Source organism: Diceros bicornis, chromosome 10, assembly GCF_020826845.1.
Source record: "Diceros bicornis minor isolate mBicDic1 chromosome 10, mDicBic1.mat.cur, whole genome shotgun sequence".
Classification (NCBI taxonomy): Eukaryota; Metazoa; Chordata; class Mammalia; order Perissodactyla; family Rhinocerotidae; genus Diceros; species Diceros bicornis.
In genome coordinates, this window is record NC_080749.1 from 59160218 (window position 1) to 59181797 (window position 21580).

At 38.4% G+C, this 21580-nt stretch overlaps 1 protein-coding gene across 1 annotated transcript in view; it reads right to left on the minus strand.

Moving 5' to 3' along the window:
- The window catches only part of TTN (titin), a 271163-nt gene that overhangs the window by 210439 nt on the left and 39144 nt on the right, over nt 1-21580 (minus strand). Inside the window, exons 41-45 of the mRNA XM_058549338.1 lie at nt 20589-20820; nt 18772-19056; nt 18402-18527; nt 13496-13684; nt 7795-7851 (exon numbers count right to left, since the gene is read on the minus strand). Coding sequence (XP_058405321.1) covers nt 7795-7851; nt 13496-13684; nt 18402-18527; nt 18772-19056; nt 20589-20820 — 889 coding nt within the window. The remainder of the gene's footprint in view (nt 1-7794; nt 7852-13495; nt 13685-18401; nt 18528-18771; nt 19057-20588; nt 20821-21580) is intronic.

The following is a 21580-nucleotide window of genomic DNA, read 5'->3' on the forward strand; positions in this document are numbered from 1 at the left end:
GATAGTACTTAAATCAATTGTAATAACTACTGAGGCACTGAAACATCGCACGAGAAACTTTAGGTCAGGGTGAGAGCTGCACAGGTCTCCGCCATTCCTGATTCGTTCTTAGCTACACACCTGTATTCACCTTCGTCATCCTTTACTAAGCTTGTTATGAACAGGTTGTGGAACCCTATGCCTCTTTCCTCAGCACTGAACCTTGCTCCTTGCACCAGTTTCCCATTTTTGTACCAGTTAACTGTGGGTCTTGGAGAGCCACGAACTAAACACTGGAAATAAGCTGCTGTGCCTAAAGGGGCATAACAGTCGGAAATACCTTTGATAAACCTGGGAGGCCCGTCCACCACCTGAAATTCAAAAAAACTGTCTGAATATTTGCTCTTTAAGACTAATTCTTCCTTCAAGCTGCTTAAGGTCACTTTACTTTTCGTTGTTATCATAGCAAATATTTCGGAATCTCCCATGGTGAGGAATCCCCGACAGATAGCCTCTCCTGCACAATTCACAGCTCTGCACCTATATGTCGCACTGTCAGAAAGACAGACGTTTCGAATTTTAAGAGTGTGACTTCCGTTCTCCTCACTAATCACATATTTAACATTATCTGGCTCAATGCACATATATTCTTTGTACCATTTAACTTCGGGACTAGGGATGCCGATGACTGAACATTTGAACAGGGCGTCTGAATTTTCTGGAATTTTAAAATCACAAATAGGCGTTACAAAGCGAGGAGGCATTTCAAATACTTCTAAATCAATTTTTAAATCTTTGTCTTCTTTCCCCCTTGAAGCCATGTTTGGATCTGCTAAATTCAATGGGAGAACATCTAGGCTCACAATCATGCTTTTATGATCGGGAGTAAATTCAGGGACTGTGACTATTTTCACTTGCTTCTCAAATTCTTTAACATCTTTTTCACTTAATTCCACTTCCAGGACAATTTCTTGAGGAGAAGGTGTTCTTGATGATGCATTGTTTTCCAAATCAAATTCCATGACGTGCTGATGTGTTACTGGAGGTGAGAGCGCCACTGCTCTTTCTTTTTGGGGTACTATGTCTACATTTGCAAAGCTCTTTGCTTCCCCTATGATGTTTACAGCATGGCACATGTACTCTCCCCCATCTCCTTTTTGAATGTTAGAGATTTCCAAAGAACACACATTACCCACCCTTTCTATTTTGATTCTTTCATCTGGCTCTAGCAAAGATTTATTTCGATACCATTTCACACCAGGGACTGGAAGGCCCTCAACTTCAACAATGAAGCCTAATGTCGCGTTTTCATATATCTTCCTTTTGGTCAGAGGTTCAATGAAAGATGGAGGCATTTCGTTGTCTTTTGGTTCAATGGCTTCACTGGGTGTTCCAAATGAATCAGAACGCCATACTTCATAAGCTGAACTTCTCTCTCCTGTAGGTGTATGGAAATGTTCATTTGGCATACTGTCCTCGCTATCTATTTTTGATGTGTTCATTTTAAAGTTTTCAGTGGGGTTTGGTCCTCCGGTAGGAATAGAATATCTTTCAACTATTTCTCCTCCTAACGGTGTAGAATATCTCTCTAGTGTCTCCCCTGGGGGTGTAGAATATCTTTCAAGTGTCTCTCCTGGGGGTGTAGAATATCTTTCAAGTGTCTCTACTGGGGGTGTAGAATATCTCTCTAGTGTCTCCCCTGGGGGTGTAGAATATCTTTCAAGTGTCTCTACTGGGGGTGTAGAATATCTCTCTAGTGTCTCTACTGGGGGTGTAGAATATCTCTCTAGTGTCTCCCCTAGGGGTGTAGAATATCTTTCAAGTGTCTCTCCTGGGGGTGTAGAATATCTCTCTAGTGTCTCCCCCAGGGGTGTACAATATATTTCTAGGGTTTCCCCTGAAGGTGTAGAATATCTTTCTAGTGTCTCTCCTGGGGGCGTGGAATATCTTTCTGCTACCTCTCCTTCGGAAGGTGTTGAGTACCTTTCAGCAGCTTCCTCTAAAGGTGTGGTTCTTTCAACAGTCTCACCTCCTGGATTTGTTGAGGATTGTTTAGTTGTCTCTGAAGGAGTAAAATATAAATCAGGAGACTTTGGAGTTTCAAAACGTTCAACAGAGGATGGTGGGGTATAAAATTGATCTAACTCAGAGATTTCTTCACTGCTTGTACTTCCCACATCAATCGAAATATCAGATTCAGGAGAAAATGGGCGACCTAGTGATTCCTGTTGTTGGTTGTAGTATTCGTACACAGTGTTGAAAGTTACTTCTTCAACCTCCATTGACGTGACTGATTCCCTCTGGACAAGTTTTGACTCGTGTTTGGGGTCTTTAGTTTCGGGAACTTCATGCTTTCCAGCAGCAAGTAAATATTGTGTTAGGGAGGGCTCAGATTCCATTACTTCTGTTGTATGTGCCTCATCCAATATAGGAAGATTTTCGGAAAAACAAGTTTCTATCTTTGCTCCTTCAGTAGTGGAGAAAGAAGTTTCATTTTGAACTTGAATTTCTTCATAACATTTTTCTTTTCCAGAGGCATCGATTTTTTCACTTACTTGTTCTTTTGGATTCTGTTGTTCCTCACTCATCAGGAATGGAAAGCACTGACTCAGGGAGACTTTTCTGTGGAGTGCGTCTGCTTCCTGCACATCAACTTTGTGGTCTCCCGGAATTCCAGTGGCATATCCCTGTGTTCCTTCATCCTGCTTTTGAAATGATGCCAACTCTGGTTCTGAAGTACGTTCCTCCATTTCACAAACCTCTAAAAGCTTTTCCTCGCTTGCTGCTTCTTTCAAATGTGAAATGAAACTTCTATCTCCATTTTCAAGAGAACTTTTTTTCTCAGAAATATCAGTTTCTCCTACATCTGCAGATGAGGTTTGAAGGAGGGCACACCATTCACCACGGATTTCTTCAGAAAAGGATTTAAGAGAAATATCAGTATTTAAAATTTCTAAATTTTGTTCCTGGATGTGTTGGACTTCTTTTTCCAAATAAAAGGTATTTTCATCAATATGACTTTTCTCCACCACTGTCCTGTTTGAAAACTCCTGACTGGAAGAAATTTCTGGATTGGTAAATACGTTATTTTGCACAAGTTGAGAGATAGTCTGTGTATCAGATTGTAATGTTTCAGGACTGGGAATTTCTTCTTTATAAGGTGTTTCCTGTTGTTGGCTAATTTCTTGCCCTTGGGACTCCTTAGCTGGATCTCTCATACAAGAATACATTTGTTTTAGATCAAACACAATGCTCTCATCACCAGTTGTTTCAGAAGCAGGATGATGGATTTTAAAATAAGCTTCTTCTGGATGATCACTACCTAATTCCTGGAATTTTCTATCTGCATTTTCTATCTGAGCGTGAAACTGCTTTAGGTCAAATTTAATAGGTGCTTCATGTTTAGCCCTTTCAGAAACTGCAGACTGATCTATAAAACCTATTTCTTTCTGTTGTTCCCCCTCTTCAAATTCCTTATGAGTTTGAGAAGAAAGCAGCTTTAAATTCATTACAATGTCAGATGAATCTGGCTCAGCTTTTGGAGACATTTTCTCTTCCTTATGTATACTTGCGTTTAGGTTACTTGACCTTGATTCTCTTTGCTTTAATGGAAAGTCTATGTCCTCGAGCTTCCTTTGAAGATTAACAAATGCTTTCCTGATAGGTCTTTTTTCTAGAACTCCTTTTTCTGCATGTTGTAACTTTTCAAATGCAATGATTCTATGCTTTACCCTTCTTCCTGGGTAGCATCTCTCTTCATCAAGGGGTTCTTCATATACAATGATAGATGAGTCTTTTGTATTGTAACTATCAGAAGTTCTCTCAGAGTGGATATTCGATAAATATCCAGTTTGGGCACATTCTTGCACATTTTCCCTTTCTGGTCCACCAAGTTTCCCAAAATCATTCTTTACCTCTTTCCTAATTTTAACTTCACTGAACTCATCAACAAATGGATAAACAGTACCCTCTGCTTGGTGCAGCTTTGATTTTTCATTTACATATTCCTCTTTATCCTGACATTGTTTGAGTTCAGCTCTGACAGGCTTGTTGATTTTTATGACTCTAGAAGCACACTGCATAAGTCTGGGTAGTTTTTCTCTAGAAGGTAGGCAATGAACCTGGCTTTTCTGGTCTATGTATTTAACTGTCTCAAGGCTTTGAAAATATTCCCTTACAGAATATTCTTTGACATTAGATTGGGGAGTAAAAGGACCAGCTGGATAATCATAAAAATGTGCCTTTACAGATTCTCCTTGAATTTGTTGATCTTTGGAATATTTTGCATAAATTCCATGAATATTTTCTAATTGACTATATTCCCTGTGAGTGACAGGTTCCACTGTTAGATCTGAAATACTCTCAACCATTCCCGAATTGTTTGCTGCAATACATTTATATTTTCCAGAGTCTTGAGAATTAACATCATTAATATATAATCTGTGGCTACAATTAACTTCTTCAAACTGAAACTTCTGGTTCTGCCTTAAGATGACTCCATTTTGAAACCATGTTACAACTGGCTTAGGCTCACCAGATAGTAAACATTCAAGTATTATAGAATCTCCTTCTCTACACCTGACACGCTTTGGCATTTCTTGTAACATCTCTGGTGGCTCATCAGTAATATCAGATGAAAATATGAATTTGTGTTTTGGTGACTGAGTAGCCTCATCTTGAGGTGTTGCTTTAGGTTCCATCTCCTCAGGTCGAAACAATTCTCTTGCCTCATTGTCCTGTTCTGGGGTAGGAGTAGCTGCTGTTATCTGAATTTCTACAGGAAAGGAAAGCAATTCTATGTCTGCAGAGGGAGGAACTGGTGGGTTAGTTTTTAACATATGGAGATTTGTTTGGCCCTCTTGTCTCAAAGGTGGATGAATGTCTTTTGGTTGGTCAAACACCAATGCCAGCTCTTCTTCCTCAACAGTGTAGTCGTGCAACACTGGAACTTTATGTGCTTCAACACTATGCCTATGTTTCGTTTTCACTTTAAGTATACCAGTTGTTTTTACTGTTCCATATTGGTTAAACAGCACACAGGTAATAGTACCTTCATTTTGAGGAAGAACAGAAGAAAAAGTTAATGTTGAATAGTTTTCCAAGGTATGAGTAATAAAGCCTCGATTATGTGGGATTGGTATATCATTATTATACCATGTCACTATGGGTTGAGGATATCCTTGAAAATGACATACAAATTTACAACTGTCACCTTCATAAATTTCTTGAGATTCAATTTCTTGAAGAAATGAAGGTGGGCAACGTTGTGAATGTTTTTGGAAAGAACTTTCAAAAAATCTTGTGTCTTTTTCTTCCTGTTCAGTTTTGAATTCATCAACTTTTGTGGAAGTAGAGGGTTGTAATTCTCTCAAATCATCTTTTCTTACTCTCTCACTATCTATTTCCTCATTTTCTTTAATATTTATAAGTGTACCAAAAGATTCACTGGCATAGGGCATAATAACTTGAGACACCTTTTTGGGAGTCTCATATATTTCCTCGTTCTTATTTACATTAGTTATATATTTAGAGGACTCTTCAATTTCAGATATGGTCACAATTTCTTCAAGTTGCCCTGTTGTTTGGGTATTCTCCTTTACTAGAGTCCTAGCATATAAATGGTCTTTTGGTAGACTTTCTCTTGGAAATGCCTCTGGGCTCATTCTTATTTCAGTCTGGAGAATTTCTTCATCAACAGTAGTTTGAAGGCTTGTGGGAAGTTCTCCAAATTCTACATTTTGATCCACTTGATCAGGAAGTACATATGGATTTTGGACAATACCCTCAGCTGAATTATCTACTTTATCCCTACTTTCAGCTAGATCAGATGTAGACTCGCTTTTTATTTCCTCTCTGGAGAATAGAATATCTTTATCACTAATTTCACTTCTCAAAGTTCTTGAGCTTATTTCAGATGACACATCTAAAAGAGAGAGTTTCTTTTTCTCCATTAACATTTTTCTAGCCTGCCGTAAACGTTGCAGCTTCATTTTGGTCTCCTCATCCAGGAAACTTTCACCTACATTAAGCCATCCTCTTATGTCAGATTTACCTTCTAAACATTCTTCATCATACATAAAATCAGTTTTCTTGCTTGGACTTACTGTCTTAAAGTGTATAGTTCGCACCATTCCCTTTTGTTCCAACTCTTGTGTTTTGTTAAAGGGAGAGCCAGTAAACCTCAGGTCAACCTTTATCCTATCTTCTCTCCTTTCAGCTAAAGCCTCTATATTTTCATGTGTCTGTTCTGCCCTTTTCAGAAATTCTAAATATTTCTCATCTTGTCCTTTCTGGATAACAAGCAATGATGCAGTTGATTCAGCAGATCCTTCACTATTAATTGCTAATAACCTATAACTTCCAGAATCTCTCTCTTGGACCCTTTTTACCTCTAAGCTGGAAGAGTGATGATGTAAATCACTCTCAGTTTTTATGACCCTTCGAAGACCTGTTGGGATAGGCCGATTGTTATGAAACCAAGTCATTTCTGGAGTTGGACAGGCAATTAATTTACACATAAAAACAACAGGTTCACCCTCTAAAACATATTTAAACATGAGCTTTTTGGTAAAAGAAGGCTTGAAATATTCGGGCCAGGAGCTTGTAGATGATATTCTACTCGCATATCTTTTAGCTGCCATGGAGCTGTGGTCTACGTCTTCAGAATCTGAAAAGGCATCACGTGTATCTCTTTCTGAATGTTCAGATTCTTCCTCAGAGAATAATTCTGAAAAAAAATTAAATTATAAAGCATTTTACTATTTTCCGCAGTAGTTGAAAAAGTTGAAAATAAATGAAATTGCAAAATAGAAAATGAAATAAAGTGCATGCTACAGATTCTCACAAATCCATAAAAAAATTCACTCACCATATTTGTTCGAATAAACGCAACACCATGCTCTGTTTAAAAGATTCTGACACGAAAATCGTTCGTTGTCTGGTCTTTTCTTCGAACTGTTGAAATTTCTTCTTGAACAAGCAAAATGCATTTCAAAATAACATGTTCCTGTGCATATTTGTTTTGAGAGCAGGAAAACTTTGTTCTTTTGATGGTGAAAAGGGAAATCTTACCTGACTTGCAGAGAGTGGAATAAACGCCCTTTCTGATCCTTTTGATTGTAGATTAAATTATTATATTTTTGAGAATTAACTATTTTAAAAATATATACAAGAACTATAACCATAAATAATTAGCTAAGATAAAATGAGAAGGCGTTTATTCGAACTAATACAGCCATAAAATCACAATGTTATGCAAAGAAAAGCAGGCAATGAGGATCCATAAGGCAGCTATCTGCAAGCCAGTGTAAGAGACATATTAATGTTAAAATGAGATATGTGCATGAAGTGTAAACCAGAATGGGAATGAAACATTTTCACACATCCTAAATAAAGTAGCATTTCAATCATAATTCATTCATGACATTGCATACTGAGAATGACAGCTAGGTTATTGTCTATTGTTCGATTTAATTCACTGTGTTTTTAAAACAAACTTCTACTTCATGATTTCATGCATTAAGATGACAACTTTTCCTCATACACGCTTTTGAAAATGGCTGCAAACATGAAGTTGAATATGGCTGATAAATGTGAAATACAAGATTTTAAATTACCATAAAACAAATTACTGTGAAATGCATGTAACCATCAGCATACTAAACCAGGCATGCGACATAGTAATATATACTCTAAGAGATATATTTGTATATCTATGTCATTTTTCTCAATAATACTAAAAGAAAAAAGTCAGCTTAAGGATTCTATTAATCCTTCAGAATTTCTACTTAAATCTCACTTTCAGTAAAACAATACCTCTCATCTCCATCTCAATCTGTTCTTCAATCCTCTCGTGCAAAAGTGATTCATGGGCTAAAATGGAAAAATATATAAAGAGATTTTAATGATTAATTCCATATACTTTCTGCCTCAATTCATGATTCAGACAATTACAATTTCCTCTTTATTATAATAATAGAAATCTATATCCTCCAAATGCACTAAAAAAATCCATGCCAAACAAATCAATGAGCTGATACAGTACATGACAATGTTGACAGAAAGATTTTAAAACATTTTTATTTTAGGGTCTCTATGAAATTTCCACTTTTAGTTCCATAATTCTCCATGCCTTTACATGCATTCAGAAAAGCAATCCACGATCTGAAGGAATATTCTATTTTTTGAAAAGTCCTATTGACTGAACACTTGCTAGGAGATGAAATCACATTTACAAGGAACATGCATTTTCTAGTTTTTTAGTTGAGAGCCATTCTCAGTTTTTCCTGCAAAATTATGCGTTTTCTGCTAGTAAATACTCCTTTGATTTGAACCATCTTTAATATTTTAAACTACACAAAGTCCAATTACATATTAAGGAGCAAGACAAAGAGTCCTCAACTCAAAATTGCTTTTATTACATAAGGAAAAGGCACAGCCTTTAGACACAATCATCTCTGAGGCAGCTTCTTGAGAAAGGCAGGGCCCCTGGTACCAGTCTCACTCTCCGGTCCCTGTGGCATTCTGTCAGTCTGCTTGGTTCCCTGGCTTCTCAGTTCCTTGCCGTCTTTGGCCTGAAGTTAATGACAAACTTGATGTTTTCTTTGACGATTCTCTCTTTACTTCATGGGTTGTTTTAATTTGCGACTCTTTGAGTGTGTTAATACTTTTAGTGTCTGAACCAAGGGTAATTTTTGTAACTACTCTGGTTTGTGATTCTTTTGCTAGGTAAGAATAAAGTTAGGAAAAGGAATAAATGAGCTGTGTTTGTAAGACTAAAACACATGCTGAATTTAGAGAAGATGGAATGTCATTAGGACGAGAAGGAAAGCAGCGCGTTAGTCCTGAAATTTATATGCAATATATCTATGCTTACTATGCACATAAGAACACTACTCAAACAGATTTACGGGGTTTTACATTCCTACTTGATCTTAGTGGATAACTATGCAGTCTATGTAAAGTTATTAGGCCAAAATAAAAGACGAACATATAAAGACTGGCCTTATGTTAGAGAATTAGATAGCTGTGCCTGATCCTTCACTCTACAAACACTTAACATTGGCTTCTCTTTTAACTTTCTTAAGTACAAGTAAGGCAGTCTGGACTTTCCAAGAAAAAAATGCTCATGCTCCAAGAATAGTTGAAGAATATTCAATTGGAACTGAGTGAACTGGAAATCCTGGTACAAAAATTTCCAGCTCAAATGCACTCTGGGAACATGATGTTCAAGCACTGTACTACGGCACTAGGTTCTTTACGAAGCAAGTGGAAAGACCTATATTTCTCCCACCTCCACGACACAGCCAATTCTCAATTATATTGCTGTAGAAACTGCCGCAGTTGTCACCTACATGACGTGTAGACAACACCTCCAGGTAAACAGTCACTCTGTGTGATTACTGTGCTAGCCAGCAACTGTGGTGAAATTGAGGGTTAACTCTCTGGACGGTGGAATTTTCCAACTAATTTGCATAACTAGACCTTAGTTCTTGAGATATTCCCCTTATAGGCTATGGGAATATAACCAGAAATAGCTGTAGAACAAAATGTCAGATTAAGAAAGAAAAAGCCCCCTTTTGGTAAGTGAGTATTGCAGATACATTAAGTGAATTAATGAGCCTGTTTCAAAATTCAGTGCAGAAATGGCTGTGTACCTAGCACTGTACTGCCCCCTGCTTATGTCTAAATCCTCAAAAATAGTATGGCCAGATCAGGGAAGAACTGAGGCCACAGCTCTCCACAGATCCCTGGAGATGCCTGAACTTCTCCCACCAGCTTCCTTCTATAGGACTCAGTGAAGCTCCTTTGCCTGCACACACACAGCAGAGGCTTCTAGCATCTGAAGAATAATTTTCTCATTTCATTAGCATCTAAGAGGAAAGTTCGTGGATAAAAGGAAGAAGCTATACTTTGCTCAAACAAATTTATTCATGCCTTTCCAGACACAGAGGAGAATTGAGCACAATAATAACAGAAATAATGATCTTGCCATGAAATAATTCTACAATTCCAGGAGGATCTGAGGTTGTAAAAGCAGCATCATTTGTTGAGAAATATCTAGACTACTAATTTCGGTCCTATTATTTTCAGTGCAATTATTTTGGTCCTATTATTTCTCTTTTCATAGCCTCCTTGTAAACAGCTAGAACCTCCAGATCTAAAAACAAAGGGTAGGTGAAATTTTTGAGCTTCCTAATATTAAAACATTTAAATTTAAATTTAGCACAGTGTCAGGCACAATAATAAATAACAAATCCTTGATGAACAATTACATCTTAATCTTTGGTACACTTCCCAGGCAGCACATTTGGTAAATATTAGAAAAAGCAGCACAAATGAAATAAACCTTAACTTCCTGAACCTAGATTTAAAAGTTAAACTTCCTTGAATCTAGACTGGGAAGTTAAATGTTCTTAACAAGTTTAGCCAATGACTTGGATGACTTTCATAAGTCATTTATGAATAGAGTGGTAATTTAGAGATATTCTAATTAATATATTCATTGACTCAATTTGCATGGCAGAAAAGCTGCATAAAGCGATGAGGATGAAATGAAGCAAGTCGTAGCTAAGGATCAAACAACCACCTTCTACACTTAGTACTGCTGATGTTATCTTCTCTCCATATTCATTATGTACAACGCAGCTGTATAATCCTTGGTCTACCAGCTGAACATTGCATATGATAAGGAACTGAATATTTCCATTTTGTGACTGCTTCACTATCTCAGATTCCTCTATCTTTACACCTTCATGAGTCCAAGTTACATACTGGAAGATCCATCCTCTAAAACACAAAGGAATTGAGCAGAGTCGCTGCACTTTATAGAGAGGTCCTGAAGACGCAGGAGAATCTTTGGCGCCTCACCCATTGCCTCTTCAGCACATTTGTCAGATAACTCAGTGCTTTCTGCAATTTGTGAAACGGATGCAGTACGGCGCAACTCTACATCTCGAACAGTTGCAGCTGTGTGGGTGGAACTTTGAGACACACTTTCAAAAACCTGCACTTCAGGGGCCGGTCGGTTGGCGCAAGCGGTTAAGTGTGTGCGCTCCGCTCTGGCAGCCCAGGGTTCGGATCCTGGGTGCGCAGGACGCACTGCTTGTCGAGCCATGCAGTAGCAGCATCCCATATAAAGTAGAGGAAGGTGGGCACGGATATTAGCTTAGGGCCAATCTTCCTCGGCAAAAAAGAGGAGGATTGGCATCAGGTGTTAGCTGAGGGGCTGACCTTCCTCACAAAAAACAAAAAAACCTGCACTTCATATTCATATGACGATCCTTGAAATGACAATTTCATTTTGGGATATTTTGCTCTCTTGCTTTGTGAAAAAGGAATCTGTCACTGCCTGGGACTTGGTGGACTCTCTTACATCTTTCCCAGAATTTTGCCTAGCTAGGGCTTGCACTGTATAATCAAGTGACAAGAAAAAGAAAAGAATGTTAAGATCTAAGCTTTGTCACTTGGCTAGGTTAGTAACATAAAATGGCATGGGAAATGAAGATGAAAGACATCATTGTCACTTGGAAGCAGCATGCCAGATGCAGTATGCTCTAGGACGTCAGGATCACGCAAAAGTAAATTCATTCCCAGTGATGCAGTGATGAACGGATGATGAAGGCTCACGCGGATGCCATACAGTATCTGGTTCCTTCCTTCTGTTGTCATTGAAGCTATCCAGAGTGCCATAGTCTCTTTCTCTCTTTTTTAATTTTTTTGCTGACTCTATTTGGGATACCATTTGTCCTCCCTCCACCATACACTTTATAAACAACACACAGCAAATAGGTCATTAACGATGCAATGCTGAGACGCTGTTTAGAAAAGTAAAAATGTCAAGCAAAGTTGATGCCTAACAAAATAATCACTAATGTAACGCACAGAACACATACATCAGTGAGGTTTAAAGTACATAGGTTAACCTGGAATTGAGGACTTAGGGGGACTTGTTGGGTGTTACTTTATTAGTAAATCACGGACTGACCACAATATGCAATGAGACAAACAGCAGAGACTCTCGTTAGTAACAGTGGGAGTAGAGGGTATGCAGCAAATCAAAGTCTTTGAAGCAAGATGGGCTTTACCTTTCGGAGTCACTGTGAGTGCAGCTGCACAAGTGGCTTCCCCAGCACTATTGGCTGCTTTGCAAGAGTACTGCCCAGCATGCTCTGAGTAAGCATCAACTATAAGCATTAAAGCCATGCCTGTGGACTCCTCAAAGTGGAACACTACATCTTTTGTTGGTAGAATTGGCTGCTGGTTATGAAACCACTGGATTTCTGGCTTGGGAATTCCAGAAACCCTTGCATGAAATCTGACTGTCTCCCCGCTGTGCACCCTGAGGCTTGATAGAGGCTGGATGAAGATGGGCTTTTGGCCAAAAGACTCCTTCTTAAGTGAAACTGATGAAGAGACATGCCATTGGGAGTTTGATGTCACTTCTTCAAGTTTGCTAAATCCTGAAAAGAAGCATGCCAACTTTAATGTCTTACCCTGCACTGAAACCAGAACTCATTTGGAATTGTCTACACATCTGTCGCAAATTTCAGTGGTGGACTAGAATCCAGTCCAATCCTAGTGCTTTGTCAATGTATGCCACCATTGATTCGAAGTCACACACATTCACTTCCATTTTCCAGATAAACTGAGACATACATAGTCCAACAAACTTCACTATATTGTTCATGAAGGCAGTAGTGGAGTACACAATTTGGTTTAAGTGTTATTGTTTTCTGTTTTTATTTTTTTCCCTCTGGTTGTAAAACCAGCTTTCTTATTTTGTAAACCACTTTAAATTGATTATTAAAAAAAATCTAGTTATTATAGCAAGTATTTAAAATTAAGGAAAAAAGCAGAAGTTTCCCTAAATCCTTAGGTATTTGTATATACTTAATACTACATAGACTAACTAGTACGACTGTATAAAAATATTATCACCTTTTGAATCAAAGTGCCCCCCGCCCGCTACCGAGGAAGTGTTTCTGATTGCAATTTAAGAGCCCCAAGTAACAGAAGATTGAGCCCTTCAACCCTCAGTGGTTGAATGACGGTGAATAATCCAGGTCGTACAGACTTCAAATTGTCCACTGTAGCTTCTGTGAAATCAGAACTGTGCCAACACAATGGGGTGATAGTAACACTCTTAGATTTAAGAAAAAATTTTTTTGATTTTCATCCTAGTCAAATAAGAAAACAACTCGAGCTATTTCTTTAAGCATATATCGCCCCATTCTGATACATGCTGATCAGGAAGCGTGAAAGCTGGTGATGAGAGCAACCCATTACAAAACGTTATGGAGACAGAGCAGGGCAAAATAAAATTTGATGGCTTGCGATTCATAATGAGAAGGGGTAAATGCAAAGTGAGAAGATGGCAGATAACATGGAAACAACTAGTTGCATTAAAAGAGAATGGTAGGACCAACAATGATTTACGTGAACTCTTTAGTGATTGTTACTGACATTGTGAGATTAGCTCTAGATTTAAACGTGGCTCTTAATTGTTTTACTCTACCTTCCAGACTCAAGTTGGCTGTGCTTGATACTTGACCCATGGCATTACTAGCAACAAAAGTGTAAGTTCCTTCATCTTCTGGATAAGCTTCAGCAATTTCCAGTTGGTAAGTGTCTTCAAACTGAGTCATTCTAAAGAATCGAGATGGCTTGATTTTCTTGTCTTTGCTGTACCACGACACTTTTAGATCTGTATCACAAAAGAAAAAGGATATTTAAATTACAAAAACAAATGGATATTTTAAATTTACCTGCAAACACAGTACTGATTATACTGGTGACTACATTTCATATTTATCTTAATAACATTATATTTTTGGGGGGCATGCCACATCTGCTCTTGCACGACTTTTTTTCACCTTTAAAAAGGAAACAATTCTAGAAAAATCCAGCTTATAGACTGGTTGTAATATTTGAAATGTTACAATTTTAGTTATATTCTTTTTAACCATTTGCATGTCATGCTGTGGGAACAGGGACAAGGTTTTGACATATTCAGTGACCTTGAGAAAAAGATAGTCCTGAGAAACAGTCATCATGAAGATTTGATCTGGGACTGTGGTTGTCTACTGGGACAGGAAGTGAGAAAAATCTGCACTTCTAGTGTGCAGAAAGATCAATCAGAAAGAGAGCTGAGAAGATCAACATTCCACAAAGTCTAAAATAGACACCCTGCAGGCTAAAGAAAAAAGTTTCTATTTTTTTGTACCAATGAGCAAACATAGAAAGGCCCCAGCACAGCAGAAAATAATTTTTTAAATTGAAAGAAAGAGTCATGGAATCTGGGCATCTGAGATATATTTGGCTTTCTTCAAAGTAGCAGCAATTATAAATAATAACAAAACTAGCTATTTCCGGACAAGGATTTGAACCAGCTTAAAATGATAGAAAATAAAAACCCAAAAGCAAGGATAAAATAACCTTATTATGATGTTATAGTTTAAGGTGATGGGCACTTTTAAAAATATTATGCTTCTGTTAAAACAAAAACCCTATAAAGTCAAGGCTGGATTTAAATTTAGTTACTTGTTTTAAAAGCCAAAATCAAAGCCATCTTGTTTTTGGAGTACAGTCACTATACCACTTCCTTGTCTCAGTCCCATCCATGGGGACCTTCTAATAGTTCAATCATCTAGCATTTGTTTGCATTTAGTGCGAATATTGGTCTATGAAGATTCCCTTCTTTCCCATGATGGCAGTTGTTTATAAACTACAGGTTCTCCTTTTAAAGGAATAAATCTTTTCACTTCCTTAGGTAGCAAGGTATGGTAGAAAATGGAATCCTGACACTAAAATTTACCAGCTGTGTGACCTTAGACACATCATTTGATCTCTCTGGACCAGTATTCTCACTTCTAAAATGAGATGCATAATAATTTACGGGCTATTCATTGCATAAAATTGCTATGTGAATTAAATGACATACGCACGTGAAAAGACCTTATAAACCACTGGCACAAGTCAGTCATTAAAGCAAGAATGTCTAGCATCATGGAAGGGATCAGCAGGGCCTTCAACAACATGCCAAAAGACAGGCCATGTGAAATAGTAGGTAACACCATCACATAGAATTTAACAATCATCCTACAACTATTTAGTTTGCTTGTTCGATCACCAATGAAAATGGAAGGATGAAGAATTTGGTATGCCCCCTTATGAGGTTCTCTGCTTGTTCCTACTGACAACTTCTTCCTTTGGTGAACTGAATGAGGCACCAGGACAGGCATGAATTGCCAACAATAAATGAGCTAAAAGGTGAGACCTCTCTTGGTAATGGACTTGGTGCTTCTGGCTGGGCTGCCACTATCTGTGTTGGTCATTGGCCTCTCGTGGCTTCTATGAAACCACCTCATGCCACTCCATTGTATTTGGTCCCTAAATCTTGTTTTCTAACTCCATTCCTCCTTTCACTATCACAGTATTGTTTCTAAAAAGCAAACATAATCATGTTACCGGGAACTTAAAAATCCTTCAGTGGCTCCTCGGTGTAAACAAGATAAAATCTAAAATCCTAAGCATAGAATACCAAACACTTTAGTATCTGGCCCTGGCCTTCTCATGCACTCATTACATCACTTTCCAATCATACTCAAACCACTTGTGGTTTCCAGCACATGAAGTGTTCTTGCAAGCTTTTATGACTTTGTAAATGTTGTTCTCTGTCTGGAACACCACTGTGCTCAATGATGCTACTGACTCTTTAATGCCCAGTCCTCACATCTTGCTCCTCAGACAGAGCATTGAGTACGTGGGCTGTTACAGCACTCACAGCCTTGGGATCTAGTTGTGCATGTGTCTCCTCACCTACCCATTGAGCTCCATCGAGGCAAGAGCCAGGTTTTGGCATCCCTGGCACCTATTGTAATGTTTCAATAGCAGGAAGACAGTGAATGCTGGTAGAATGAAATTGAATAGAAGCTTAAATGAATGATGGACATCTATCGTTGCTAGATTAATTATTTATCATCTCATTTAGCTACCTGTCACTCTGTAAGCTTCCAAATGATACTGACTCATTGCCTGTAGTATAAGCACTAGCAGGAAGCTAGCTATATACACGGTTTAAAATTCTACTTTTCAAATTGCTCTTCTACCAGTAGGTGGCACCAGAGACCTTCAACAGACAATATTTTCACTGTTATAAAAGTACCACCAGATTGCTCAGGGCCACGTTCCATGCTTCAGAAAGTATTGCGTTTCCCAAAACATGCAACTAGGGATTCTGAAGACTCATAATTTTTTCCAATTTGTAGAAGGCAGGGCTGCACGAACTTTCTCTTTTTTTTCTTTTTTCTTTTATTGAGGTCACATTGGTTTACACTGCGCTTACTTTCTTGAGGCAATACCTGGGCAGAGGAAGTTGTGTAAATATTTTCAGTCCTTGGGGCATGAAACTATGTGATTGGGTAAGCTTTTGAAAGGGCATTTTATTTAATGAATTTAATTTCTGCCATATAGAAAATATGTTTACAGGAAGGTGCTAAAACCTCTATGTTTGTATAAATATTACCACACACACCGAGTTAATGATCTCATGAATTTACAAAGACCATTCAAACATTTAAAGACATCAGTCATATAGAAAAGAGAGATATTTTTCTCTTTCTCTTTCTACCCTAATTGGAGTCTTGCGGAGGGCTTCAAATGTCAAATGTATTTTTGTAACTCCTTAAAGGCAAAATTATAATATTTATAAAATAAACATTATACAAATATAGTTAAGACCCCTACTACTTTGGATGATCCATATATATGCAAATTTATTTGAAAAATTTCCTCTAAAAATTCAATGTGTGGCTTTAGTGAATTTGATATTAAAATGCATTTTTCTTTATTGTATTAGTAGGACTTTATCAAATTATTCCTCATTTCTTGATAGTGTTTCTCAAACACTACTCTTTGAAGTCACAAAGTCTATGGTATTTGTCCACATTGGTCACCTAATACCAAACTTTCATGCTTATCTAATTCCTCACTGTGGCTATAATAAAATTAATGTATTGAGCATCAGTCACTTGCCAGCCATGCCTATAGGTGCTTTACATACATTATGTCCTTTAATTATGCTCATAAAATCAAACAGGTCCATTTGGTTTCTAGATCAGCATCTCTATCCCAGAGGAGAAAATCATTAGGTCATAGAAACCCAACTGAAATACTAACTTGTTTAGGAAAATGGCTTTTGGCAATGTAGTGAGTGGATCATAAACTAATGAGAGAAGCATAATAAACAAAACAATAAAACTTGTTAGGAGTGCTGCGAGGTGCCCAAACTTTGAGAATCTCCTTTTGGTAGTGGTATACAAAAGCCAAGAAAATGAGGGAGTGATTTTCATTTGGGATAAAGTTGATTTATCTTGTCCCTATCTGAGGTCAATCTATAATCATAATTGGCTTAAAATGGCTCATTCTGCCAAGGCCAGACTCCTGGGGTGGGGGGAGGGGCCGGTGGTGTTTTGTAAGCATGCCCCAATTAAAAATCATAACAGCTAACTGACGGAGGGATTATTATACGATGGGCACTATGCTATGTACTGACAAGTTTTCTGATATAATCCTGATAATAGTCTTTAGTGATTGGTATCAGTCATTTAACAATCGTTAATTTGTCCAATCAACAATTAGTTATTGAGTATCTACTAGGTAGGGAGCTATTCTAGGACAAGGATCCACCCTTGCTCTCATGAAGCTTACCTTCTAGTAGCTACTGCTTTTCAGGCACCAGGTTCTAGGCACTAAGATAGAAACCCTGCCCACATGAAATGTACGTTCTAGGATTGAATGCAATATTATCCTCACTTTGCTCATGAAGGAAAGAGAATCAGAGAAATCACATATTTGCCTAAAGTCACACAGTGGAGCCAAGATTCAAATCCAACCTTTCTGACCACAAAACCCCTACTTTTGACCACTACAGATACTGTCCTCTGAAGAAATACACTTTTTCACACAAGCCAAGCATTGTCCAAAGACTGAATAATGTCTTACATATAAATAGACTCTTCTTTTAAAACAGATGTAGATGCTATTATAATTAATCTAATAATAACTGTAGTTTTGTCATATTTTTTCAAGAGATAACAAAAGTGCAACTACAATCATATAGGGAACATGACATTTTTTGAAGTTTAAAATGTTAGAAAACACTCATCTAATTCTTTTTTTTATTGTTAGAAAACAGATAACATAAAATGTACCACCTTAACCATTTTTAGGTGTATAGTCCAGTAGTGGAAAACACCGATCTAATTCTTAATTCAATAATTCACGTGAGTCTTCTGCAAGAATCCCATTAAGCTTCAAATTACGCAAGAGAGATGCTTGTGATGGAGGAAAAGGTGGGAAAACTTTTTCCTCACATCATTCTTTGTAAATATTAGCAATGATACCCTTGCTTGTAAACTTACCTGTTCCAGAAACTCTGCATTGAAAACGGGCTGGCTGTGCCTCAGAAGTGACGGTGTCCTGAAGTGGGGTGACAATGGCAGGAGGATAAACAGGCATTTCCTGATCAGGAGACACAACTTCTGGAACTAAAGAAAGGGACCACAAGATTTGTCACGATTAAGTCACCATACAGACCTCATAGAACGGAGCATGCCAATTGATCTTAATTTATCTCACAGCGGAGTACTTTCAAAGTTTCAAAGTTTCAAAGTTGGGTAGCAATCTACTTTCCTGAGCTCCAAATTGTATTTCTCAATGCACTGGGAGGATGCAAAGGCTGGTTTCTTAGTTTTATTTTAAGCTGAGAAGTAGCAAGGCATTTATTTCTACCTTCCACTGAGAGTGAAGCTGAGGTTGTGGCAACTCCATAGTCATTCTTGGCTTCACAGGTGTAGACAGCCGCGTCCTCTGGGAAGGCTTCGATTAGCAAAAGCGTGTACTCTTGCCCATCGTGAAGAAATTTGCATTTGAAGCCAGTGGAAAGCAGCTGCTCTTCCTTGTACCAGGAAATTTTGGGCTGTGGTCTGCCGGATATCACAGCACAGAAGCGGGCAGGCTTGCCAGATTGCACAGTAATAGGCTGGAGCTCCTGCAGAATTTGGGGTGGTTCCGGAGCTGGGAGTAAGTGGAAACAAACAGCCCGTGAAAAAGCGTGACGTGACAACACGGGGGAACACGCCCAGCTCTATATTCATTTGTTGCCAGGTGGTTACAAGCCCAGAAATGAAACTTTGTAATTGTGATATTTTCACTTGCCTCAGAATATCAGAACATTCTTTGTGCTAAAAGGGAGAACATTTGGAATTTTGTCCAAGTAGAGGGAATAACTTTAGAAAGATACTTTTGATATTTTGTCAGAGGGTACTGAGTTTCTCAACGTAACGTGATTACCCCTGTTCCTGGGTGGGATCTGGTGGGGGTGTAGCAACGGACAGTACCCTAAAGAATTCTAGAACAACTTCCACGTGCTACCTATCGTTAAAAGTCATTTGGGCAAATCGCATGGTGAGGTGGCTCGTGCCATTCAGGTCTGTTCGTTTTGCAAGTATGTGTGTATATGTCATAGTCATTTCTTTTTATACTGGTGGCAGCAAAGTGCGATCAGTAATGAAAAAATGGATGAATGTTATTTCAGATCTAGTTAAATGCAATTAAGGAGATTTTTTTAAAATTAGCTGTCCTGTTACACTAATTAAAGGATATTCTCAGTGTTAGGATGAGTGAGGAGAACTGGGTAGTTCACAGACCCCGGAAATGGGGAGAAATGACTTCTATGAGGCTGCTTTCTGACACCGCCGTAGAAAAGACCTTTACTTTTCTGTGCGTCAGCTTCTCCACCACTAATGTAGAAATAATAATAACTGGATATCGTGATCGCTTAGTTTTCTAGGGACCAAGGGAATGTTGGCAATGTGGTTCATTTTTATGAACCTTGAGATTACTCATAGTGTTCCTTCATCTGCCTCAGGGGTATTTGTTCAGACAGATACAACTCAAGATGAGGGTAGGGTTGGAGGTTCCATTTTCTCTACGTACTAGGTGAGTCTCAGATCTAGGTCAGCCTCAAATCCAGCTCTAAGGTTTCTAATGAGGAAAGCGGATGATTTAATGGCACTCCTCTGAGGACTTGGTAACATGTGGAAACCCCCTCTAAAGTAAGAGCCCCTGGTCCTGGGGTTGGAGCAGAGAGAAACTAGTTCCACATCACCTGTGCCCCTCTGTGGTCTCAAAGAGGACCTTTGGGTTCTCTCAGGCGCTACATACTAGAGGCTGGAAATGCGTCTATTGCTTGTAGTGCTACTAGTACTTAAGCAGTTAGGGCCAGGGCAGAGAACTAGAACAGCTGAATTCTATGTCTAGAAACCCATTTAACATCTATTATAATTGACACACAGTGGATGTTCAATAGTGTTGACCAACTAAATAAGGATCTAGTCATCAAGTGCTTTCTAGAAATGACTTCTTACCAGTCCTTTTACCAGCTGCTGTCCCTTTTCCATAGGTATAATGTGAAAATGAATGTAGCTGCCACCATATGAGTACCCTGGGTTCTTTAGAAATTGCCCAGGAACTACTGGAATTTTAGTAACTTAAAGGGGAGAATTATTCCAGATGGACCCACACAATATGTTAACATCTCTACTTACCATTGACATAGAGAGTAACAGAACTCCTGTTCCTTCCTGCCACAAAGGTGTATTCACCGGCATCACTGTGCCTGGTCTCAGAGATAAACATCCGGTGGATTCTTCTCTCCACCACATACTGGTGTCGTTCTTGGATTTGGAAATTGATTTCAATGCCATCTTTATACCAGTGGGCATCAACATCGTCTTCATTGACCTCAAACTCAACGACAGCACGTTGTTTCTCAATAACCTTTTGATGGAGCGACATAAAAAGAAAATTGAAGCCTATGTTTCCTTTCAGTTAACCTGTTTCTGAAACTGCTCATTTCAAGAACAATGCAAAATCTATACATTATGATATAATTAGTTGACTGGTTATAGCACATTCTAATTTTTCTGGCCCATCCTTGGACAAATGGTGCCCAAACTTCTTTTGTGAAGAATCATGCTTACACCTGCACTGAGGAAGGGGGCTGCCCCAAAGAGGCAATTATTTCATCCTTTAATGTTTGCTTACTTAATAACAAGAGAAATAACGACACTTTACATCTGTGGGCTTTTTATTATTTACAAAGCTCTTTTAAGTTACTATTCAATTTGATTTCATGTGATAGGAACAATAACCTTGTGGGCTAGGTAGAAACTATTTTAAAAGGGATGAAATGAAGGTTCAGAATTAGATAATAAAGATTGGAAGGCATATCCAGGTTGTCTGAGTGCTCATTGAAGGCTTTTCCACTATGGCCTAAGGCCTGTAGTGCCTGGTTCTCCTGGGATGAGCAATATGATGAAACTGAACCCAAATGATATTTCTCTTAACATATTACTCCATTATATCACGTGGGAAGATTGGTACCCATGAGGACAAGCTCTACACATGCAGTAAAAAGCCAAGATATTTGCTCAGCATCCTTGCTAGGAATCCAGCTTTGCTTAAGCTGGTCTTCCTCTGGGACCTCAGAGGAAGTGCTCCCTGCCAAGTCCCTACATACCTGCCTCTCCATAACAGA